The sequence below is a fragment of the Aptenodytes patagonicus genome, chromosome 23, assembly GCF_965638725.1.
Source record: "Aptenodytes patagonicus chromosome 23, bAptPat1.pri.cur, whole genome shotgun sequence".
Lineage (NCBI taxonomy): Eukaryota > Metazoa > Chordata > Aves > Sphenisciformes > Spheniscidae > Aptenodytes > Aptenodytes patagonicus.
Window position 1 is genome coordinate 5,696,934 of NC_134971.1, and position 24,890 is coordinate 5,721,823.

General features: G+C 59.4%; 2 protein-coding genes across 13 annotated transcripts in view; one reads left to right on the forward strand and one right to left on the reverse strand.

Annotated features, from left to right (window-relative positions):
- OPCML (opioid binding protein/cell adhesion molecule like) overlaps positions 1–8,270 on the forward strand; it is a 365,810-nt gene extending 357,540 nt beyond the window's left edge. For all 8 annotated transcript variants that reach the window (XM_076358675.1, XM_076358673.1, XM_076358672.1 and 5 more), the window contains one exon: positions 5,077–8,270. In XM_076358675.1, coding sequence (XP_076214790.1) covers positions 5,077–5,177 — 101 coding nt within the window. In that variant the 3' untranslated portion in view covers positions 5,178–8,270. The remainder of the gene's footprint in view (positions 1–5,076) is intronic.
- A 3,417-nt stretch (positions 8,271–11,687) lies between these two features.
- Positions 11,688–24,890, reverse strand: part of LOC143170399 (protein CEPU-1) — a 367,739-nt gene continuing 354,536 nt past the window's right edge. For 4 of the 5 annotated variants that reach the window (XM_076358670.1, XM_076358667.1, XM_076358669.1 and 1 more), the window contains 5 exons: positions 22,161–22,295; positions 21,338–21,458; positions 19,333–19,484; positions 15,201–15,233; positions 11,688–13,530 (listed from right to left, as the gene is read on the reverse strand). In XM_076358670.1, coding sequence (XP_076214785.1) covers positions 13,430–13,530; positions 15,201–15,233; positions 19,333–19,484; positions 21,338–21,458; positions 22,161–22,295 — 542 coding nt within the window. In that variant the 3' untranslated portion in view covers positions 11,688–13,429. The remainder of the gene's footprint in view (positions 13,531–15,200; positions 15,234–19,332; positions 19,485–21,337; positions 21,459–22,160; positions 22,296–24,890) is intronic. The other variant, XM_076358668.1, reaches the window with a different exon arrangement.

The following is a 24,890-nucleotide window of genomic DNA, read 5'->3' on the forward strand; positions in this document are numbered from 1 at the left end:
CTGACAAAGGGAGCTGGCGCTGAGGCAGACGGAGGGAGACGCCATGAAAGGCAGAAAGGCAAAGAGATGAAGAGAGACATGGAGGCAGGGGGAGAGACTGAGTCAGACACAGAGGCAAAGGGTCACAGAGAGGGAGACGCAGGTGGAGGGAGGTGTGGGTGGAGGGACACCGAGGCCCCAGGATGCAGAGGCTGGGGGGACGCCCGGGCCGAGGGTCCCCAATGCAGGGACGGGACGATATCGGGAGACCGACCTGGACTTACAGGCGCCGGGAGAGATGGAGGGTCATCAAGGGAGACCGATGCCCACGAGGGGAGGCGGGGCGAGAGAGGCACACACAGACAGAGAGACAGGGATGGACAGGCACAGGGAGAGACCAGGATGCAGAGAGTCGGGCAGATAGGGAGACGGGCAGAGAAACATGCTGGGAAGGAGACAGTGAGAGAGAAACACAAAGACATGAGAGGGGCGGAGACAGACAGGGGGACGGAGGCAGGGAGGGAAAGACAGACAGGGACAGAAGGGGAGACAGAAGCAGAGACAGAGGAAGATGCTGCAAAACACAGGCAGAGGAAGAGAAGGGGAGACAGAAGGAGACAGAGACACACAGGGACAGAAGGAGAGGGACAGACGGCGACACAAGCAGATGCAAAGGGGGGACAGAGATGGGGCGATGTGGAACAGGGCCGACTGGTACGCAAAGAAAGAGAGACAGAGAAACAGGGATCAAGAGGGAAAACCGGGGACAGAATCAGACACAGAGGCAGGCAGGGAGATGGCAAAAGACCTCATCTTGCGCTCAGTCTACACGCGCCTGCCCTCCCGTCTCTCTGGCCGCCCGCGCCTACGGTCTTCCCTCCCTCTCTGTCTCTGTCCCTCACTTGGCCCATATACCTGCCTGGCCACCCACCTGGCCGCCTCTCTGCCAGCCTGGTGGGCCACCTCTCAGCAATGACTGGCACCTACCCTCCTAGGCTTCCGTCTGCCCATCTCACCAAACGATGGGCCATCCAGCCACCTCCCTGGCACAACCTCCAGCCCTCATGCGTGTGCTCCTTGCCCACCTGCAGCCACAGCCTGGCCTCTCAATTCTGCCTACCTGACAACCTACCTTGCAACCCATCCCGCCGGGCGGCTATGGCCTGCCTGCCCACCACGCCGGCCAGCTCTCCGGATGGACCCTCATGTACCAAGCCATCCACCTGCCTCGCCGTCCAGAGGATGCTAGCCCTGCCCAGCCATCCATTTGTCGGGCAAGCCACCTCTCCAGCTACCTCTCCCCCCCGCCCCCAGCCGTCTACCTACCCGTCTCTCTCCCACAGGGACGTGCTCCCGCCCTCTCCTTCTATCTGCCCATCTGCCAACTGTCCTGCCCTGCTCGCTCGCTCTCTGCCCGTTCCACCATCTACCTACCCATCTCTATCTCTGCCCACCTGCCTGTGCCTCTCCCTCTACCCAAATAGACTACAATAGAATAGACTATTTCCGTTGGAATGGACCTACAACGATCATCTGGTCCAACTGCCTGACCACTTTGGGGCTGACCAAATTAAAGCATGTTATTAAGGGTATCATCCAAATGCCTCTTAAATACTGACAGGAGTTGGGGCATCAACTGCCTCTCTAGGAAGCCTGTTCTGGGGTTTGACCACCCTCTCGCTAAAGAAATGCTTCCTCATGTCCAGTCTAAACCTCCCCTGACACAGCCTCGAACCATTCCTGCGTGTCCCGTCCCTGGATCCCGGGGAGAAGAGCTTGGCGCCTCCCTCTCTGCTTCCCTTCCTCGGGAAGCAGTAGAGAGCTGTGAGGTCGCCCTGAGGCCTCCTTTTCTCCTAACTAGACCAACCTAAAGTCCTCGGCTGCTCCTCACAGGACATGCCTTCCAGACCTCTCACCGGCTCTGTTGCCCTCCTCTGGATGCATTCGAGGACCTTCACATCCTTCTTAAATGGTGAGACCCAAAACTGCACATGGTACTTGAGGCGAGGCTGCACCGACGCTGAATACAGCAGGATGATCGCCTCTCTTGACCGGCTGGTGATGCAGTGTTTGACCTTTCGTGTCTCCTCCCTGCGTAGGCAAACCGTGGCTCTGTAATCTTCCCGCGAAGCCTGACCTCGCTTCCAGACAGAGTACGATTTCTTCTTCCTCTCAAGCTCCATGAGGAGTTCCCCATTTGGCTGAGTGGGTCTTCCACCCCACTTGCTTGACTGATGATGCAGCGGGATTGCCCGCTCCCGTGCTTCTCGAAGGCGCTTCATAAAAATGGACTGGCGCTCCTGGACTCCTGAGCCCTCAAAAGTACATTCCCGGGGGACTCTGCTAAATAGCTCCCCAAATATCTTAAAGTCTGCTCTCCTGAAGTCTGGGTGTGTGTGTGGGGGGTGTGTGTGTGTGTGTGTGCAACTCTGCTGTCCTTTTTTCTCACAATGCTGAAAATTTTAAACTCCATTGTTTCGTGACACCCGTGGATGAGACGTCTGCCTGCCGTCACAAGTCCTTCGCTAGTCGCAAAGAGCAAGTCTAGGAGGGCGTCTTCCCTAGCTGGGTCCCTGAGTACTTGTGACAAGAAGTTCTCTCCTACAAACTTCAAGACTTTCCAAGGCCTGCTTGTCAGTACAAGAGTCCCAGTTGATGTCTGGGAAGTTGAAATCTCCCATAAGGACAAGGGCTACTGATCCAGACGTTTCTCCTAAGCGCCTATAGAGTAACTCATCGGTGCTTACATTCTGGCTGGGTGATGGGTAGTAGATGCCTACTACCATGTCTCCTTTCCTCTCCCTCACTCTTCGTCAGACTTCCCCATCCCTCTGGCCCCTTAGTCCTCGGCCCGGTCACCCTCCCGACCTTCCGAGGCTGTCTGGCCACCTCCCTCTACGGCTGGCCGTTCGTTTCTCTCGACACCGGCCTGTCTACCAATCTGCCTGGATGGAAAAAAACATGCTCTCTCTGCCTCTCTCTTGCATCCGTGTACTGAGCTTCCTCGCTGGGTGTCTCAGGCTCGCAGTGTGCCCAGTGAGCTGCCCGGCCGCCCCGGTCCCTGTCCTGTGCTGCGGGCCCGCTCTGTCCCTATCCCTCATCATCTCCTCCTGCCTCTCCCCAGGCATAGGGAGTACAGGCAGACCCACACCCGGTCTCTCCTCCGGGCCTCATGCCCACCCCTCAGTGGACTGCCGGGTAGCCCTGCTTCCCTCGCTCTGCCTGGCTGTCTCCTCTGATCCTGACTGGCACCCTCATGTGCCCAACAGCCCAAATCTTTCTTTACGAAATAACAGCCCTCATCTGACAAGATGCAACAAACCTCCACTCCAGACGCGTACCCTGATGGCCGCTCACCCATGTCCTCCTTCTCACCTGGGCTGCCTGCCGAGGACCCCCCTGTGCCGCAACCCCAAAACGTCCCCGCGTACCTGAGACTCCACACGTCCGGATGACACCGTCTCCCACGTCGGCAAGCCTTTATTGCCGGCTGCGAGTCAAGTGGCTCCCAAGCACAGAGGTCTCCGATCCCCTCTGGTCCCAGCGGTCCTCAGTGGCTCTCTCGCAGCCATTTGTGTCTTGCCGATCATAAAGTTGTATTTGCACCCCACGCCCCCACACCGTGACCCACCCACCTGCATGCACACCCAGCCTCTCCCAGTGGCATGTCTCTGTTGCTCATTGGCATGTCTCCGTCACTCGTGTCTTGTCCGCGGCACTCGACATGCTGGCCAAAACGCAGGCTTCCTCTGTATAACGGGCATCCCGGCAGCCTCCCTGGCCGATCGTCCTCTCCGCTCCACCCTGGGAAAGGGCATCTGGCCATTCCGCTTCGCCACCACTCCCCTGGCCGTCCTAGACACCTGCCTGACAGGAACAAGCCCTGCACCAGCCCCCTGCGATTGCACCGGCTGCGCGCCCCTCCTGGCGCCCCAAACCCCATGGCCCCAGAGAGCCCGTTGGGGCGGCCCCGCGGGGCCTTCCCCAGAGAGCCGCTCTCCAGATCACCCCTGCCACACCGGGCTTTGCTCCTGACGGATGCGTGGCACGGGGTGACTGCCCCCCCCCCCCCCCCCCCAGCTTGACTTACAGACACACGCGGTGGCGCTGCCTTCTCTCCCCAGACTTGGCCGGCAGGTCTCAGCGAGGCTCGCTCCCACGCTGGCCCTTCCTGTCCCGTGCCGAGGGCCAACCTGCGGCAAATGGCATGAAGGCACACTGCCTCGCTAACTAACTCCACTGCCCGGGACTAAAAAACCCCGACATATGCCCAGCCTGCCGAACCCCTTAACCCTCCACAGGCACAAACCTGCCGCACTCTCTGACGCGCGGCCACCTGTCCTCCCGGCCCTCCTTGGCCGTCGCTACCTGCCTGGCTAACTCCTGTACGGAAGGGCCGGGTACGCCTGAAAAAGAGAGATGCCCTGCTCCTTCTGGCCCCCCGTCCACACCCTCCTGGGCATCCCCTGCCACGCCCGCCCTCCACCCCACTGTCCGCCACGCCGTCCTCTCCCTTGTGCCCCTGCTAAGGACCTGCCTGCGCAACAACGCTCCGCTCCCGACGAAACCCTGTCCCCGCCCGGAGCCCCCGCTCCGTGCCTTGCCCGGCTCCTGCCAGCTCGGGGACCCTCGTTTCCCAGCAGGGACATGGCATGGCTGCTCCTACCTATGAGGCCCCTCCCTGACCTGCCGCTGCACGGGATCCTCCGAGGAGGGCAACCTCTGAGCGTGGTGGGGCTGGATTGGCGCCTGCCCGGGGCATCTTCCTCCTCAAACAAGGACCACGTCACCCCTAAATTTCCCTCGAGCTCCTTGCCTACCTCCTCGAGACCACCTGGATCCCACACCAACACCTACACCAGCAACGCTCTTCAAACAATGGACAAACCCACCATCCCCACCTGGGAGGAGAAAGCAGCACCCGGCACCACAGGCTGCCCAGCGCGGGGGGGTGGGGGGATTGGGATGGGGAAGGGGATGGGGACACACAGGGACGACAGGGAGGGCAGTTCCCTTCATGCGACAACGTGACTGCTTATTCTCACTGCCAGCCCTAACGCTGTCCCTCGTCTTCCCCTTCTTTTCTCTCCTGCACAGGGCCCGGAGCGGTGCACGACGGTGGCAATGCGGCGTCCCGGGCGGCCGCCGGCCTCTGCCTCTGGGCCGTCCTCCTCGCTCGCCTCCTCCTCGACTTTTGATAAGGGAGCGAGGGTCCCGGGAGGCTGCGCCGCGCCTCTCCCCCGCCGCGGGCTCGGCCCGCCGTGCCGCCCGGGGACTCCTCTCCATCAGACGGGCGATGCACCGGAGGACGGGCGGCGGCGCCGAGCGTCCGAGGATGGCCGCGTCTCCCGCGTGCCGGGATCATTCTCGCCGCCGGTTACGCTGTACAGATCCCACCACGTGCCACCAGACTGTCACCCGCCACCATCACCCCGGGGATGCGGTCCGGCATGGACAGGGCTCCCTGCGGCCACCTTGTCCCCGACGCGGGGGGCACGGAGCCGTCGGGCCAGGTGCCACCCAGAGCCATTGCCGGGGATGTCCGTCTTGTCATCTTGCTAAGCCGCCTATGCCCAAAAAGACCCCAAGGTTGAAGCCCCCTGGCTCTGCCTTCAGCCCTCTCGGTCCTGAATGTCAGTTCTCGCTGCCAAAGCTACTCCCTAAGCACCCCCAACATCGCTGGCCCCCTGCCGCCCGGCCTCGCCTCCATTCCTGGGCCCTTCCCGCTCCCTGAGGCCATGGCATGGCCCCGCGGGGTGGCTCGACCGCGACGCTTGCTGGCCCTTTCCAAGGAGATCATCCGACGCAACCAGTTATCCTTCAAGGGTCATGCACCTCCCACTACTCTTTCTCTCAGCTAATATCGTACCCCCCCCCCCCCAAACCCCCTCACCTTCCTGAGGGCATGAGGCTGCTCTCCTGGGAATGTGAGCCCTGGAGACTGCCGCCAGCCCTTGCGGGGACTAGAGCCTTCCCACCGCCCCAGCTCGCTGTGTTGGGCGGCCGGGCTGTCGCCCCTCCTCACTCTGGACCCCCCGCTCGCTCCGCTGCTGCCCCCCCTAATGGCAGGATCTGCCCCGTGGCTCTCGCCCTGGTGCAAGCTGGCACTTGCTGGGGAGGTTCCTCCAGGCTTCTTTTCCAAGTGCTTTCCAACCTGCACATCAAAAGCACAGCACCACACAGCAAAACACCAGGTGACAAGCCCCTTTTCCTACAGCTCCGACGCTCCCACCCATCTGCACGCTCCCAGAAGGGTTAGGACCATGTGCTCCCGGCCTTGAGGTCTGCGCGTCAGCCACTCTGTGCTTCCTCGGTGTGGCCTCCCCGTACCATTCAGCCACACGTCTCTGCCTCCCCGAGGGACGGAAGAAACATGGGAGCCCCCCTGAGCTGCAACAGCCGCACTCTGCCTTTTCTCACGCCTGCTGCGTACCCCTACCCGAGGAGAGTCCGATGCATTTGATCCTGTGAAGGAGGCTCAGGCTCCATTGATTCACTGCGCCGGCACGGCAGGGACAAGGACAGCTCTTATGCCCCTAGTTCACTGCTTGCCAATCCTCCCTGCTGCGACATGCCTTCAGCAACAAAATGGATGCGCCCAGACTCTACCCTCTGCTTCCTCCTGCCACCCTGTGAGCTTCCACCCCTGCTGCCCATGATGGCAGCGGCCATGTCACCTCCCTGCGTACAGAATTGTGTGCCCAACAGCACCCCGCTCCGCGGTCCCCCTTGCCTCGTACACGGTGGCAGCTCTGAGCCTTCCCGATGCTCCATGGCTGCCCGAGAATGCTTTGGGGCCGTGGTCTGGGGACAGACCCTCCCGTCCTGCTCCTGAAAAGTCACATGCAGCACCAGACCCTATGCCTGCGACAGGGAGACACGACTCTACGGCGACGCGCTGAGCAAGCACACAAAGCATCCTTCTGTCCTGACCCGACACCTCCCCGTGCCTTGCCCCTTCCTTCTCTCTCCATAAGTGAGATGGCTTAAGAGCAATAGCCGCGCACACGCCGTCTTTCCCATGCAAACTCTGCCACTGCTGAAGCCTCCCTGCCCCGCCGTCCCGCTTTCTGTGGCTGCGAGGAAGCTGGGGCTGATGGTCCTCAGCATGCAAGATAGAAAAAAACCCGTGAGTCAGAGGCCACGATGGGCCACCACCCCAGCCCACCCTCTATGCAGCCGTGCCCTCACCTCGTCCCCGCTCTCAATGGGCTGCCCGGGACCCACACCAACCGGCACGTGGCACAAGGCTGTCACAAAAAAAAGGAGCAACAGCTACAAAATCTCAATGGACCTTCCTGCCCCGACACCCTGGATGTTCAACGTGTACCACGGCTGATTGGCAAAAACCACGTGGCCCAAGGTGGGGAGGCCGCTCCAGTGCTGGCCTGATGTGCTGGCTTACCTGATGGGCGGGGATCCGGCACAGCATGGCACTGACCGGGCGAGTCCGCGTCCTGCGGTCCCTGCGGTGCTGCTTTGCTTCTCCATCGGCATCCCGGAAAGGTGGCACCAGCAGCGATCCCGGTCTTACCCCGTGGCACCTTCGCAGAGCAGGGACGCTACCGTCTTCAGCCAGCATGGCGGCACACGCATCCTTCCCTGTGTGCCCGCTCCAAAAGTACCCTTGGGGTGCAGGAGATGCCTCGCCCTGACACCTTCCCCGGTCTGCGCCTCCCCACAATGGCCCCCCCGCCGCCCCAGCACCTCCCTGTGCCAGTCCCAAATTTCTCTCTCCTCATGACAGAAATGCTGAACTAGCACCAGACGCGCAGGGCCGGAGGCCGTGGCGTATCGGAGAGCGGAGGCGATGACGACAACGAGACGCTGTGATGCACGCCGAGGTCAGCAGAGCCGGGGTCACCCCCCCACCCCCCCCCCATTCTTCTCCTCCCCGGGCCGGGTTGGCTCCCCTGTCCTCCTCCGCCAGGACGGCGTTCGACTTTCTCGTGCCATGTAACGTGCCATTGTGAGGAACGTGTTGGCTGTCCAAGGCCGGCCTCACCGTGGCTTGGCCAGGTGGCAGACCCCTTTGCGACCACTGCTCTCCACGTTCGGACGCTCGGGGGGCAGCCGGGCGCCCGGGGCGGGGGGAGCACGGCTCCCAGGTCTCTCCTGCCGACGGCCGCGACGTCCGGTCTTGAGTTTCCGTCGATCATTGTATTCCAAGGGTGGCTATACTACCTGAGATTTGTGCATGTTACATTGTAGTTGTAACCTTTTCTAATTCGGCAAGAATAAGAGATGGTTGTGATTGTGCAGTGTATCAATAAAGTTTGACAAACTTTGTACCCTCGGGGCTTTCCTTCGGGGACCCCGCATGCCCCAGGGAGGGTCGCGGTGTCCGCCGCGCCGAGCCGGGAGGGCTCCTGAGCGCCCGGGACCTCTGTCGCTCCTGTAGCCTCGCCCGACACTTAGTTGGAGCCTCTTTTGATCACCCCCTACAATGGCGACACTTCGAGCCCCCCAACCGGGGGCCCGCTGCTATTCGGGCTGTCCCTCGCCCCGTCTCCCACCTCCCCTGGGGACCAGCCTTGCAGCTCTGCCGATGGCTCCTGGGTCCCACCCACCTCCGTTCCCCAGCCGCCGATGAGCACGTACCTGTTGACGGAGCCCCTGCAGGGTAAGGACTGGCTTTGCTCTCATCGCTCACCTACGTTCAGCAGAAGCGGCATGATCGGGGGCCTCCTTCCAGCGACCGAGCCGTTCCCAGCATCTTCTCTGTTGTCTTGTGACAACGCCCGCTCTGACAACTAAACCTACCCCCGCGCAAGGGATGCCTCTACAGATGACACGCTCCTAAGGGTGGTTTGCTCCTATCGTGATCTGACGGCGTGTGACGTGGACGAAATGTCTTCATCAAAGGACAAAGATGGTGAAGACTGGGAGGAGAAGGAACCGCGACCCTCGGCGTCTCCCTGGCACAGCTACCATCTCGCCCTAAAAACATGGGGCTGAGGCAGCAGGCTGCCTCCCCTGCTCCCCTGCGGACGCCGCACCTTTCTACCCCGTCAACCGGGAAAAAACATTCAACAAGCTCCCCTAATGTGGGGCTGGCGGCCACCAAGCTTTGAGACCCACATCTCGCTAACCAGCTCGGGCGCGAGCCAGAGGACAGCTGTTGCCTGATCGCCTCTGGGTCCCCTTGTTGCTGCGTGCTGCCGACAGAGCTTGCGTGGCCACCGAGCGGATGAGAGTCCCCGTTTCCCTAGGGAAATCCCAAGGCTGATGCCCCTCGGCCGTATGTCCCAGGATGGGAATGCTGCTGGGGGCACCTGGGGCGACTGCGGGGGAGCGGGAGGGACTACGGGCTGCAGGACAATGCCGGACGCACTGGGGGCTTGCTTCCTTTCTGCAATCCCCTCAGCAGGAGCGGGCCTCTCTTCGCCTTCCCTGACATACAGATGAAAAGCCTGGTCCCGAGAACTTATCCCCGAACCCTGCAGCAAACTGCCCTCCTGCTGACAGCAGGCGCTTGTGCGCAGCAGGTGGCCGAGCAAATGGCTCCATCCCAGCACTGCTACAAAATACTGCAACTCCATACAGCAGGAACACCTCTGCTGTCCCCCTCAGGTGACCCCCGGCAGAAAGGTAAGTGCTTCCCAAGACCCACTGGCCTCCCCAGGAGAGGGGTCCAGGAGGGGAGAGCCACCCTGCCTGCCCGACGCTGCCCCTGCGGCTCTCTGGGCTGTATGATCCCGGCAGAAAACCTCCCGACCTCGAGCACGGGACGAGCAACATCCTAACCTCCACGCTCCCTTTTGCATCCATGCTGGGGGCCCAGACAAGAAGCCTTCCCTGATGTTCCCTGCAGCAAGGCGAGTGGCGTGGGCAACCGTTGTGGGAAACCCTCTGTTTTGAGCCTCTGCCAAAATAAAACCCCAGCAGGGAGCCAGGACTGGTGCAATGTAACTACAAGGTGCCACGAAGGAATGCTTGCCTCTTGCACGCAGCCCCTACGTGTCCCACCGTTGACGTTCCACTTGCTAACGCCTCCGCTGGAAAGAAACACCTACAGCCCAAACGCCCCAGCTCATGGCACGTCCCGACGCCCCACCTACATCACCCCCTTTTATATGATCGCTGAGCGTGAGGGGAGGCAACGCGGCCCCTTCCCGCTGCGAGCCTGGCTGCAGGGTGCCTGCCGGCTCCCTTTACGGGTCGAGGAGGGGTTTCCTCCGTGGCCCTCGGCAACACCTGACCTGTGTCTAAGGACAAGGACCGCAGCTGTTACGTCCAGAGGGACGTATTTCAGGGATATTTCAGGCCATGACATCCATCCCTCCCCCTCCCACCAAGACACACCAAGACATATGTCAATAAATTAATACAGAAATGCATCTGTCAACCAGCCTCTCCCTCTTTAACTTGCTCTTCACGCCTCAAACCCTGCCACCAGACACCCCTTGCTATCTCACCTAGAGCACCAAAAAATTTGACATTAAAGGGAGGAGGTGAGGGAGACAGCCCAGGTACCTCCATACCTGTCCTTGGGTGCCGGGTCAGATCCCCTCCCACACCCCCGAGCATCTGGGTGCTGCTTCTCCTGCCAGGCTTGCTCTACCACGGACGACCATCCCCGCCTGGGAGTCCTAAGACCTGCACAAAGACCCCCACCATCTTTCCCCCTGGGAGAGGCGTTATCTGCTGCCAAGGACAAAACTGGCTGCAACACACTCTCCTATAAACCACAGGCGCCGGGAGGGATGGCTCCAGCATTCTCCCGTGGGGCCGGGCTGGCCGGCTGCCTCCTCCTGTGCCATCCTGACCCTGGGATGCAGAAAGCTGCCTGCGCCCGGCCGTCCTGTCCCCACGTCCTCACTACCCTGTCCCTCACTTGGGACGTGCCATGAAGCCTTCAAGGCACGGCTCTCCCCTTCCCTGACACCAGTATCTCTCAGCTGCCACATGTCACACCACAAGGCAACGCCTTGACATCCCTTTTGATCTCTCCCTGTTCTCTGTGCCCATTTCTTGAGCTGCACAAACTCATCATAGGGTCAAGAAAAAAAAAACCAGAAAACAGTTCTGTCATCGCTACTGACCGGCTTCTGATCCTACGAAAACACCCCGGGTGCCTTGGGGAAGCAGACGGCGGTCAAGGCTGAGGACCAAACACACCGAGGAACCTTCTGCAAATCAGCAAAAAACCAAGACAACGGCCTGGACAAGCCCCGACACACCCCTGGCTCGTGTGAGCACTGAGGTTGTACATACACCCAAAACGTGTGGTGCCGTCCCGCCGTGCTTTGCCCATATGCGGCTTTGCACGGGGGCACCCGGTTTCCTACACCCACCTCACATCGCTGTGTCTCTCCTTCCCGCGGGACTCGCTTCGGCTGCTCCACGAGCATCCCCTGCAATGCTGCGCCGCCGGGGCCGAGGGCTACGCGGAAACCTTTTGGGGCCCCGAGCGGCCCGGCGGGATCCTGTGCGGGGGGGAATAGGGCAGAGCTGCGCCCCACACCCTCCCCATCTACTCACCAAAGCCTTACCTTGTGACAGCATCCCCGCTGGGTTCACCGGTGAGGTCCGTCTGCCGTCTCTCCGATGCTCTCCCGGCCCGTTGCAATGATTCAGTGCTCCCACCCGGCGTCCCTCCCCCAGCATCCCTCCCCGCATCCCTCCCCGTCGCCGGCAGCAGAGGGGGAGAGCACGGGGTGGCCCCGGCCCCCGCGGCAATGAGCACCACAACCAGACGGAGCGGCCACATGGAACAATCGTTTTAATGGATAGGCAGAGAGAGCCCCCTCACCGCCCGCCCGCGCCCAAGCCCCCCGCGCGCCCCCCACCATTGGCCGCGGGGAAGGAAAGGAAAACGAAGGAGGAAAACCAACCGCGGGGGAAACCCCCGCCGAAATGTACCGCGAGTCGACTGGTCCCACGTTTCGGCCGACGGCTCAGCTGCAGGGGCAGCCGAGTGCCGATCACTTTGCCTTCTTTTCCTTATTTAGTTATTTTTTTATATATATATATACACACACACACGCACGCGCACACACACACATACATATACATATATATATATAAAAAAATATTAAACTGAGCTATATAGATGTCCCTCTGAGCTATATAGATCTCCCTCTGTCCCTCGGTTCGCTTTATTCCGCCACGAAGGGGCCGGGGCCGTGCGGCGAAAGGCGACGGAGAGGGGCCCTGGTCCCCTGCGGCCCTTCATCCCCGGCACGCCGGCGACCCGAGGGCGGAAAGGCAAGGGGGTTCAGGGATGCGTGGACCGAGACGCTCGTCTCGTCTCGTTGAAGACCGATACACACCTAACTCCATACACAGCATGCAGTAATGGCAGTGGAAGGACCCTGCTGGGAACCGTGGCTAGAACGCTAACAAAAAAAAAATTATATATATATATGTATATTTATATATACTGTATATATATATCCCATAAAAAGATTCAGCGTCTCCCTCCGCCTTGACACGCGGCGAGCGTCGCCCGTGCCCTTGGCAGGAACTGTTCGGACGACCGCTTTTTGGGCCGATTTCAGGGGGTTTCGGCGCAGGACTCCTCCTCCTCCTCCGTACCGACTTGCCGAGCTCGCGAACCTCCTCGGCCGGTCGCCTCCTCGGGTGCACGGTGCTCGGCAAACCAACTTCTCTCCGCTTGCTCCCCCTCTCCTTTCTGCATTTGTTTCTTTCTCCTTTTTTTTTTTGTTCCCCCCCCCTCTTTTTTGCATTTCTGTTTTTTAGGAACTAAGAGTTCTAGGCTCGTATCAGAAAATATAATTAATAAAATTAACCATGACTCAGAATCCCTTATCATTCACGATGTCCGCGGGTGGTATGATGAACATGTGGCTTGACGCCGGTCTCCTCCCTCCCTTTCCGTTCGTGGCAGCGTGGTAACTGTTGAAGATCTATATATCTATACATAAATATATATATATATGTATACGTGGAGAGAGATATATATATATATTCTGGAACACAAATGGCGGCACGGTCCATGAGAAGATGGGGAAATCTCGGCAAAGAAGAAAACCGGCACGTCCGGATGGAGGGGTCTCCGCAGGAGGGAGCGGGCGGGCGGGGGCGGCGAAGGGGATGGGGGGAAGCGCCGCGCCCCGACGGCCCAACCCGTCCTCCGCGCTGGCCCACGGCAGAGAACGGCGAAACCGGGGAGGGGGGGGGGGGAAGGGGGGGAGACAAAAAAAATAGGGGGAAAAGAAAAAGACTCAGTCGCGTTGCATCTTCACAGCAGGAAGCCTTGGATTATTTTTTTTTTCCCCTCTCTCCTTTCCAAATTCCCGTTGCGGTTTTTTGCGTGTTTTTCCTCTCTCCCCCTCCCCTAGGTGGCCTGGCCGGATACTCTCTCAATTCTTATGATTATTTTCGGAAACAGTGAACACTTCTTCTTCTTCTTCTTCCTCTCCTTTCTGCTCGCACTCGCTGGCCGTGGTCGTCGCCGCCGCTGCTCCGCGGGCCGGCTCTCAGGTCAAAAGTGGCGGGCGAGCTGGGCAAGCGGGAGGGCCAGCAGCCATGTGCAGCCGCCTCGCCGCCACGCGCCGTTGTTCCCATCGTGCACTGCGCCGGGGCCTGCGGGAAGGGAGAGAAATGCCCGCGTGGTTAGCCACAAAGCCAACAAAAACCATAAAAAACCCAAACAAAAAACCCCAACAAAACCACACCATTTGGGCCCCCGGTTACTACTGCACGTGGTGGCATTGCCCCGTGCAAGAGCTCCCTGGGCACCCCCATCCACCCGTGCTGTCCTCGAGAGCACGGCGCCAGCCACCCCACCGACCCCGGTCTTTGGGACACAACCCCCGGTGGTCCCGCTTCAGCCCCGAGTCCCCGTCCCAAGTCCCCATGCTCGTCGCCGGCCACCAACCTCCTCCAACGCCCTTTGTCCCTCCTCCAAAACTTGCCCAAGTTTCCAGCCACACTTGTAGGGGAAATGATAGCTTTTGCCCAATACTGCCCGCACCCTGCCAGCCCCGGTGAGCCGGGCACAGGGCGACCGCCCTGTTGTTCCCCACTTGTCTACCTTGGGGGGAACACAATAACCACCTGCCCACCCAGTAGAGAGACCACCAGCAACACTACACTCAGGACTCGGTGTTTTGCGCCTCCCCAGAGCCCGTGTGGGGCTCGCCACTGACAACGCGCTCTGCCCACGGGCCCAGACCATCTCAAGAAGAACGAGATGGGACGAGGAGGGTGGTCAAGAAGAGCCAAGCCCATCCACGCCTTTGGGGATCACGGCGGGTGAGGAGCTCATAGCTCACCATGGGAAAGGATGTGGAGGGTGCCTGACCCAGTGGCTTTCACCAAAACACCCCAAACAGTTGGCCCAGGGGAACACTGGGCTGGGAAAAGATCTCAGGAAGGCATCCAGGCTGGCGCCCTGCCGGAGCGGGGCTGCTCACAAGGTCTGATCGACCTGCGCTTTTGAAACCCCAGGACACATCCCCTCGTTTCAAAGCCCGACTGGGGCACTGAGAACCATTAACCGTTCGGTCTCCCGCCAGTAGCACTCTTCCAACACACTCACGGACACCTCACAATGCTTCCCACTTAGCCCCCAAATCCTGGCACGGCCAGGAAGCCGTGCGCAAGGGCAGATCTGGAGACACGATTGTCTCTGCGCTACCTCCGTAGCCCTCCCAACAAGTCATCCCGAGGGCTGACCACACAATGCATCACAAATGAAGCCGCCTGGCTATGAAGCCCCAAAATCAAGATGACACCAAGCCAGCTGGCCGGCCGATAAGATTGCATGGCAGAGCGCCAGCCGCCCTGGCCACCGGGAAGAGGACCGGACACCTCTCCACCCCTACCGCATCCCAGAAAAAAGGCGCTAGAAGCATCCCAGAGGAGGAAGGACCAGCCGCAAGACCCATTTACACGGCAACACAGAGAAAGCGGACCACAGAGACATTCCTGCTTTCGCCCCGGTGACAGGGAGGAGAGCGCAGCGGCGATGGGGAGGGAGCGGGGGACAAGGCATGCAGAGGGCACTGACGACCGCCAGATGGGCGCAGTAGGCCAGCGGGGAGGAGGCAGGGTGGGAGGGCAGCTAGACAACAGCGAGAAAGCCCTAATTCATCGCTATACCAGCGGGAGCGGTGGGGTGGTGGGGCGGGAGGTCGAGGTGGCGTGTGCCGCAGCTCCCGCCGGGACAACTTGGGGCGGGAGCTGGAGGGGCCCACGGGGAAACGGAGCAGGGGGAGCACTGGCGTTTGCAGGGGCCCCGAATTACTGACCTTTCCAGGGTGTCAGAGCGGTAGTTGTCTCTTCTAAAAATTAAAGAACAAGCAAAAGTTAAGGCAAGAGGGCAATGGAAAACGCAGGCTCGAGACGCTTCGCTCAGCCTGCCCTCGACCTGGGGCCAGGGAAAACAAGCAGATGGGATAGTAAGTGTGATGATGCTTCCCGAATTGTGCCCTGGTCATCTGGGGCCACGGTCCCCCTGTCCGGGAAGAGTACTACATGAGCTGAGACGAGCCGCCTGCTGAGACCTGGGAGTGGCCCTGGCAAAGTCCGCAGTTGCACCCCGAGCAAGAAGCAACGCGCAGGGGCTGCTATTTGGGGGATTTTGGGGGTTCAGCTCTCCCCCGTGCTCCTCCTGTTCCCCTCCAGCGCGGGTTCGGTGCCCATCCCTCTTGATAACCCTGCAACATCCCAAATGGATTTATCGCCTGACACCAGCCTCTGGGAAGCCACGTGGACCGCGTGATGGGCGAGAAGCGGAGGGCTTTTTTATTCCCCAACTCCGCAAAATGATGTGGTTTCACCGAGCACTCCATCACATCACAGACAGCACCAAATGAGCCGCTGAATGAGGCGGCAGGCCTATAACAAGTGCTACATGTTAAATAAAGCACTAGTTGACCTCCCTGAAAAATTAGATTAAAAGATGTATGCTACATTAGCCTCTGTCGCACGGCCCTGGAAAGGCTCACGTCACGGTACCCCCAGGGATTAAACATCCATTTGGGGGGGGGGAAGAACCCCAAAACACTCACTTGGCCTCAGGAAAAGGGGATACACACAAAATTGGTCCCCCAAAAACGCACGGGTGAGACGTTTCTCATGCCACAGGTAGCGCAGCCATCGCATGCCACTTCCCTCTCATGTTTCATTACAATAAATAAAGACACATTAATCGCCGGACCGAAGGATCTGTTTGCTTGGGGACCGGCGAGCTCAGCCCTATGACGCTCGATAGTGGCGCGTGGGGCCAAAAGCATTGCTGCCAATTACAGGGGGGGGGTGTTGTTCCCAGCGGTGCCAGGGAGCCCTGCGCCAGGAGACAGGGGACCGCCACGCGTCACGGTCCCCTCGGGTCCGCCGTGGGTTAGGGCAGCCTAGGGAACCATCACCCCCTGAGGGGACTCAATTAATAAAGACTGAAAGGATCATTAAATCAATGTGGCTTTGTGGAAATTACGGCCGGTCAAAGGACTCTGGTTTCATTCCCTGATGGGAGTCACAGTCAGACTGACGAAGCTAAGAGGGATCATGAAATAGGCTAAGACTTTGGCAGGGCGCTTCACTGCGTCCTGCCCAACGCTGCCATGACGGCACGAGTCATAAAAAACATTGCTCATGGGTTAGAAACCCAATACCTGACAGCTCTCAAAGCTGCCAGCAGGGAGAAGTTGTCTTTAACTCGGGGGGCTTTTCATCCAGGCTGCATCTGCGGATGCCAGACCAAGGTCCCACGCTATTTAAGATTTTAATCCCATAAACCCGTAGGGAGGCTTGGGCTACGTTGAGGCTACGTTCACGTAGCCCAGGCTACGCCGGGGGCTTGGCGCAGCCGGCTTGGCACAGCCACCCTAAGGATGGACCCAGGCCAGGGCAGCTCTGTGGTGCCGGAGGTGTCCATCTCCCCGAAAAATGGGGTTACTGGGGGCACCGATTACCAGGAAGGCCGGTGGGAAAGAGAGCCGAGATAGTTCCTAGGCAACGCTAATGATGGCTTAATGGGCAGGTAAAGACGCTAATGTTCATCACTTACAGCACGGACTTTTTTGGGGAACAAATGGTTGTTAGGCTCATTAACATCCAATGTTAGCTCTACATCGGGGCTGTTGTGGGCACGGAGCCGAGCATCCAAGAAGGGACGAACTCCTCTGCCACAGCTCAGGGGAACCCGACGCAACTGCCGATACCAACAGCGGGTGAGGACGAGCCCTTCCTGCGACGCCGGCCCCACGGCGAGGCTCGGCAAGGCCCTGCGGCTGCGGAGCACGCTTCCCGGGAAAACCCGGCATCCTCCGCTCTCCCCAGAGAAACCGCTGGGGCTGGGGCTCCCCGAACCACATCCAGCCCCCCCCTGAGGATAGCGAGAAGGGGACGTTGCTTCTCAGGGTCTCAGCACACCTTGCTCACCATGCTGCAACGATGCGTTAAACAACCCGACACATGCTTCAGGACTGCCCGCTATCCCGGTGTGCTCTGCGCCGCTAAGCGCCCAGCCTCCTAGCCCTGAGCCGCCCCACCGAGGGACCTGGGGACAAGGAAAGCTCGTCACCCCCTCTGCTCCTCTCCAGACATACAATAACAAGAGGCGAGGAAAAGACAAGGCAGAACAGCCAGGGACACAATGCTTTGCAGCACGGAGCCTTGCAAGTTGCCCGGCGCACGCTGCTTGAGCTTGTGCGCTCAGGGAGAAAACAACAGAAGAGAAAAATTACATGACGATCGATTATTTGTGACTTTGCAAAGACACCGACATGGGACATGCCCAGGACGATGCAGATGCCTGGGATGATGGCAACTGGTTGCCAATACATCGTCCCCCTTCCAGGGAGAACAAAACTATCCGGGAGGAAAAAAGGGTGTGCTGCTTTAGAGGGGGGAGTGACACAACACACTGCAGGGCCGTTACAAAAGGGTGACAAACACCACAGAAGCACCTACCCAGCCCCTGCCAAGCTGCTCACCGCGCCCACTCATGCCGAACCAGAAAAGCTTCTCACGCACGTACACAACAACAGAAGGAAGACACGAGATGGGCACTGCCTTCTGCAAAGATACGCAGGGGGACAGCGGCAAAGAGACCGGCTTTCCAGGGACAGCCTTCCTCCTACCCCGCAACGCTTCCTTTCTCTTACTGGGTTTTCCTTCCACTTCTTGCAACCATCGCACACCTACAAGCTGGCCGAGGCCCCACGTTTGGACCCACCGGGACGCTGCTGCGCTCCAGCCCCGTCTCTCCTCCGGAAGAGGGGGTCTCCTGCACGGTCTCTGTGGGTTTAATTAAATCCTTTGTACACGCTAGGAAAGGGTTTGCAATACCAGGATGGCTTGAGGCCGTAGGAAACCGGTGCTTTCCATCAAACGCTCTTAGCGGTGATTAACGCCAACCTCCGCACCGCCCCGTGGTTCACTTACCACAGACTGGTATTAACGTCACCCACGGTCAGCGCTCGCCATGGGGTGGGTCTGCCAGGGGGAGGGAGGGTGGCAAGGAGGAGGACAATGTCGGGGTGACGTCAGGAGAGGACGGAGGTCTCCAAGCCCCGCTTCTCCCATACGGTTCAGCAGTGAGGACCACCCGCCCCAATATCCCTGGCAGGGAAATATCCCCACGGCAGTGGCCGGGGACAAGGTCTGCCGTCTATCTCCGGCTCTCAGTGGCTGTGAGAGGGATCTGGGGAGCGCGGCCCTCTGCTCTGGCTCTGCTGCTGCCTGAAGAGGCTTGACAAATGTGTCGAGCAATTACAGCCCTTCCCGGCCGTGAGCGGTGTCAGATGGATGCATCGCTCTCACCACAGCTCCGGCACACAGAGAAAACAGCCCCCGGATGAGGGCACAAAGCTGCTCCCGCTCCCCGCCCTCTGCACCTTCCCACCTCTCTCTTACTGGCACCGTCAGTAAGAATATATCTGCTTGGCAGGAGCGGAAAACGCGACCTGGAAGGTGGCGGAGCCACGGGGGCCATTTATTCCACGGGGTGCACCGCATGGCAGCCTGCAGCGTGGTCCTGAAGGTTTGCCGCGACGACCCTGAGCGCCATCTCCCCTCCCACTGATCAACACAGGAGGATGCCTTGAAACAGAGACTCTCCTAGGTATTTGTCAGAGCGAGAAGATGGAGACCTGCAGCCAAGTCCTAACTTTGCATCGACAGCGGACCCCGAACACGGTGCCAAACATCTGAGAGCAGTGGCAGACATGGGGCCTGAGTCAGGAGTTAGGTTTGGAGGCTTTCACACTTTCCCTGGGCTCACCATGACCTCCGACCCACGTGCCGGGGCAGAAAGGATCAGCAGCAAACGCACCTCTCCCCCAAAAGACAAGAGAGACCCTTCCCGTGTCTCGTACGTCGGCGGTCTCACCGTTAAGCTGTGCCCCCTCCCCAGCCAGCTCCCTCGGCACTACTCACCGTAGAGGATCATGCTGGCGTTGGTGTTTCCTAGCTGGTTGGAGGCTACGCAGGTGTAGTTGCCGTAGTCCTGCTCGGAGACGTTGAAGAAAGTCAGTTTGGAGACGAAGGCTTTGTTCTCCACTTTCAGTCCTTTCTGTCCTTCAGCCAGCCTGGGAGAAAGGCATAAGGGGAGAGGGTCATGGGGAGTCAGGAGGAGAAGTACCCGCTATTTTCCATGACCTGCTATCCCCTGGTCCTGCCTGAGAGCAGGGACATCAAGCTTAGGAGAAAGGTCAGGCATGAAGAGGGAGAAAGGAAGGTATTGGGAGAGATAAGGGAGATGTACGCTGCTCTGCTGGGTCTCGTCCCTTAGCTGCCAGCCCACACCGTCCCCATGATGCCTACAGGCATCCTCACAGATGCAGTCACTGCTGAAGGGGATGGCTTTGGGGCTTGGCAAATGCCATGCAGAGGGCGGGATGCTCACACGCCCAAGGAGGGTACCTGGGAAAGGCTCCTTCCCACCCATCGGAAGAGCCTGGCTTCCCTCTCACATTGGCCTCGAGGGCTCCTTGGTCCTCCCAGCTCTGTGGGATGCCTTCTCGCACCTTCCCCCTCCCTGACCCCCGTCAGCTCCCCACACGCCCCTGACGGGGCTGGCAGCATGCTTTGGTGGACCCAAATGCCGCGACCGTGGCAAGCTCTGCACCACGTAACGGGGAGGCACTTCTCAGCCATCGCAAACGGTGAAGCCTTAACCAAGTGCTTTGACTTCCCTGAACTGGTGTCCCCCTCCCACTTCGCTCCTGCGGCTCTTTTACTTGCTAATTCCTCCTGGGAGGTGCTGAATCCCCATTATCACCCCGATCCGGGAGGGCTGAGCCCGCTCTTGCCGCTGCTTCACGGGCCCTCGTGATCTGACCTACTTCTGAGCGAAGCCTTTCATCTGCCAAGCAAACATCCGCCACTTTGTACACTCCGCCTGCTCCTTTCCTCCCAAAGCAGCCTAGGCAGGGGGCCCCAGCCTCCCCTGTACCTACTGTAGCATCTTTTTCGGCTAAAACATGCCTCCTTATTTAGTGACCTGCATGGCTCGTCCTGTGTTTGGATGCACCACGGCCCCTCTGGGCTTCCCAGGGAGAAGCAATGCAAAAATGGGTTAAAAAAGCTTTGCTTGGGGTCAGAGAGAGGCAGAGTGGGACCCTACCCCTGGCTGCGCTGCTCCGCTCCTCGCTCCCCAGCCACGGCCCTGTGCTGCTGCTTTGGCGGGGCAACGGGAGCTGCCGGTTGACCTAAAAGGGTGACTTTCACCCCAGCACTGGGCAGGCCATCTCTGCGGCATAGCAAACCCTGTCCCTCGACCGACACCACATTCCTTCCGCCTTTCCAAGAGCAAGGAGGTGATGCTGCCTTCTGGCCAAAGCGTTTAAAAAGATGACAGGGATTTCATCCACTCCTAAGTACTTGGATTTGCACTGCCAATATCGCTTTTGGCCATTATACTTCACCCAAGCGGGGATTTACCATGAGACCATAAACCGGAGGCACGGGCAGCAGCGATCCCGCCCGCGCTGCCTAGCCAGATGGAGGCCAAAACCCGTCTGACAGAGGCTCCTGTAAAAATCCCCCCCCCTCCTCAAATGCCCCTCATCTATTTTCCACCACGCAGACAGCGCTGAGTTAAATATAAAGCCCTGGCCTGCTTTTAATAGATACCGAGCGACGGCAGCTCCTGCCACGAGCGGCGGGTGCCGCGGATGCCAGCCACCTGCCGAGACGTCCGGATTAGCCCCCGACAAGCACAACCTCCTGCTGTCGGAGGGGACCTGCCTCCGCATCCAAACCCAGGTTGAGCCAAGGGTTATCAGGGATTCGACCAGCTACCGCAGCCCCATCACCGAGACGGGCCTGGTTAGCCGACGCCGAAGCTGCTGGCACTGGGCACAGCTTGCATGGGGTCGGTGCGTGCCCTCCCATTTTGTGTCCCGTCCCCCGTCTCCCCCCCCCCCCCCCCAGCTCTTACCGCTTGTCATCTTTGTACCACTGGAAGTCGGCGGAGGGGACGGCGGAGGCTTCGCACAGCAGGATGCCCTTCTGCCCCACCGGCACCCCGGTGCTCTTCGCGTCCGAGATGTACGGCGGGTCTGCGGGGAAGATGGAAATCCGGGTTCAGATGGAAGCCTGGCAGCCCCAGGACTCCCACCCCCTCCCCTTGCTCCTCAAGCTCCCTTTTCTTTCCCCGCATTTAGGAAGGAGTTAAAATCATCTCTGAGCCCATGCCTAGCTCCTGCCACTCTGGTGCCACTGTCCAGGGGGTTTTGGGCAGATGGGAGACCCCACGCCGCAGCCTAGCGCAGGCTTCTCCAAGGATCAGAGCCCCACGACTCTCGGGAACCATGTGCGACCTTGTGCCAACCCCATGCAGCTGAAGGGGTGGCCAGAGAGGAGTTCAGGAGGGTTTTCACCTGTCTCTGAGCACAAACGGTGCTGCTTTCTTCCTCACTCTTTTTCTTTCTCTCTCGCATTTTTTCTAAAGGAAAAAAATTCCTATTTACTGCTCACTTCTCTCCTCTCCCTGGAGGTTATCAGCACAGCATCTCACCATGGGCGGAAAACCCAGGTTGATGGAGACAGCTGAGGAGGAGGTGGTGGAAAAAAACGGAGCTTGAAAATAAGGGGAAAAAAGGGCAAAACACCACCTGCTCAGAAAACTGCCGCTGCCTGTCTCGGCTCTGGGGCCCACAGGATGGGTTCGCCCTGCTTCCCACTGCCCAAGTCCCATCCCCTCGTGGGGCAGCACGTGACCCGCTCCATCCCCGGTCCCCAACAGCCCCCAGGCTACTCACAGTTGACGGTGACTTTGACTCGCTGGACGACGGGCGCTGCCACGTCATTGGAGGCGCTGCACTCGTACTCCCCCGACTGCTCCCGTGTGATGCCCGTGATCTCCAGGTACTCGTCCTCGCTGATGAAGCCCACGGCTGCAGGGGCAGAGGGAGAGGGCCGTGAGCGGCGGGGAGGAACGGCAAGCCCCTGACCACCAGGCCAGTCACCGTCTGTGACCATGTCACACTGCCATAGGATCCACCTCCCAAGTCCCAGCTCCCAGCATGCCCACACGCCTGTGCCCCACCACCCCTCCACCCCAAGAAAACCCCCGTTGGAAAGGTGCCTGCGAGCGCTGGACCTCTGTGTTGGCCCTGGCCCCACAGAGCATCACTTGCTGGAGATAACGTGCCCAACGTGTGCACGGTGCTCCTCGCCAAACCTGCACCCTGCTAGAATGACCTTAAATCATCTCTCCTTGGCATTGGCGCATCCCATCCCACCCTTCTGCTGAGAGAGACTGCTGGGCCCGTCCTGCTCTCTGCATAGACACCCCTCTCTAATTTTTCAGCTTCAATTAATTCACAGCCAGTTTATTCCCATCAGTCGTGGTGCCAACACCTCCCTTCAGCTGAAACGCTTTGTCCCTGTGCCCCTCCAGGCTCATTTCTGCGGTACCCGTGGGGGGCCGTGCTCGCCCCCCTCTCCCCTGCTCGGGCTGCACCACAGCTCCCGGTTTCGCTCAAAGTCGGGCAGATGCGATCGGCGGCCTTTCCTTTTGTCTGGCATCTTACGGCCCCCCCCTTCCTTCCAAGAGCCCGCTTCGCTTTGAAGTGCTCCTGGAAACCCACGGCGCTCGGCCGGTGAGGCGCAGGTTTTGGGCCGCGATAGTCTCCAGGTTGACAGAGATCGCGGCGTTGCAACAAATGCAGAGTTAAATAAAGAAACCCGGCAATTAGAACACGTCCACTAAATGTCCCGGAGAAATGCAGCTAGCCCCTGAACGAAGGGCACAAGCGGGTTTTCGACAGTCCCCAAACGGGGACAACTTCTCCTTTCCTTTCGTTTACATCTCCCCATTGGATCTCCCGCAGCTGAGATGCTGTAATTACTGTGCAAAGCATCTCCGAGACCAGTGTCACACTTAATATTCCTATAAATTTTAAACGGTAGTCCTTGGTACATATGTGTGGCAATTGGTGTCATATTTTAATTAGGCTTGCCCTACACCATCTGAAATTAATAATAGCTCGAATTACCAGTGTAATTTATAAATTAACATTGCTGCAGCATTAGGAAATAAATTAGCTCTGGACAGCTGTTTCTGGGAGCGAGTGCCAATGGCAGAGAGGCCGAGCGCAGGTCCCCGGTCCCCAGGGGGTGCGGCAATCTTGGCCGGCGGAGCCGGGCGATCCCGTGCTCACCCTCGCTTCCCATCCGGGCTACCGCAGTCTCTGCGCTAGCGTGACCTGATGGGCCACGGCTCGCTATGCTTGACCGGTCAACTGTATGCATCTTGCTCCTAACAAACGCATGCAAAGTGTACGCGTGGGAGGGTCCCGTCGGGGCACACACCGTCTGCATCCCACCAGCTGATACTTTTATAGCATCTCTTCCCGCGGTACATAAATAGTGAGCACGGTCACACGCCACCGCCCGCCAAGGCAGCCGTCTTGAAAGCACGCGTACGCTGGGGTTCGCACACAGGGCCCCGCGCCAGCACTGATGCAATTTCTGTAACGCCCCCACACGGCTCGACACGGCGAGCTCCCTGGGCACCCGCTCGGATCCTGCCGCTGCAATCCCAGGTGCCGCTATTGTCAGCTCAAACTAGTGCAAATATGCTCAGCCGTAACGAAATCGCACCTTGGCTCTCCCCTGCACCAGACCTCGTGGCAGCCACCTCCACACGGTGGCCCCGGGACTTTGCACGTCCGCTGCTCCCTCACGCACCCGGCAGCTGAACCGAGGACCCTGCGTGCACACACGCGTCCATCCCACCAGCCCAGGCTGACCCAACTGGGAAGGCAGCCCCGCACTGCCCTGCGAGCTTCGGAAAGGGTTGAAGTGAGCTTTCCCGTGCAACCCGCCGTGATGAATTGCTGACGTCCACCCGCGCCTTCAGCCCCGCGCTGAAATTCCCACCCGAGAGGCTCACAGTCAAAACTGCTGAGCTCATCAGTACTTAGCGCAACTGAAGGGCAAGATATGAAGGCGTTACCCCAAAATCAATATCCTTTGGAGACACACAATTTGCAGCGTTACATCCAGTGGGCCTGCAGCACTATGCGCTGCAAAAAAAGGAGACGGGAAAAAATAAAAATCCCTTTTATGGCTGACCTAGAATCGGCTTCTCTGTAGCACAGCGCTGCCTGCTGATAAAATAAAGACACAGCCGGTGGCCTTCAGATGCTCCGCGTGCAAATCTGACTCTGGTTTGTGCAAAGGCTCAGATAACACTCCTCTTCCTAACTAACGAAAGACTCTTCCCCGAGCGCACCGGAGCTGGCTCGCACGCGGCAAGAATTAGCTCTCGCCGTAGCTGAGCCGTAGCGTGCATCCCCGGTTTGATCTGGGAGCAAAGCAGCTCGAGTGTGTTTCGTTACCCAGCAAAAGACTTCATTAAAGTAACTGCGAGGGTCAGCTTTCCACCTGCAAAAGCTTGGGAAATTGAGAGATGAAGGCTTCCTCTGTGCCGGCGTAGCACTGAAGTCTGAGATACGTGCATGGTAATCGGCAGACGGAGAAGC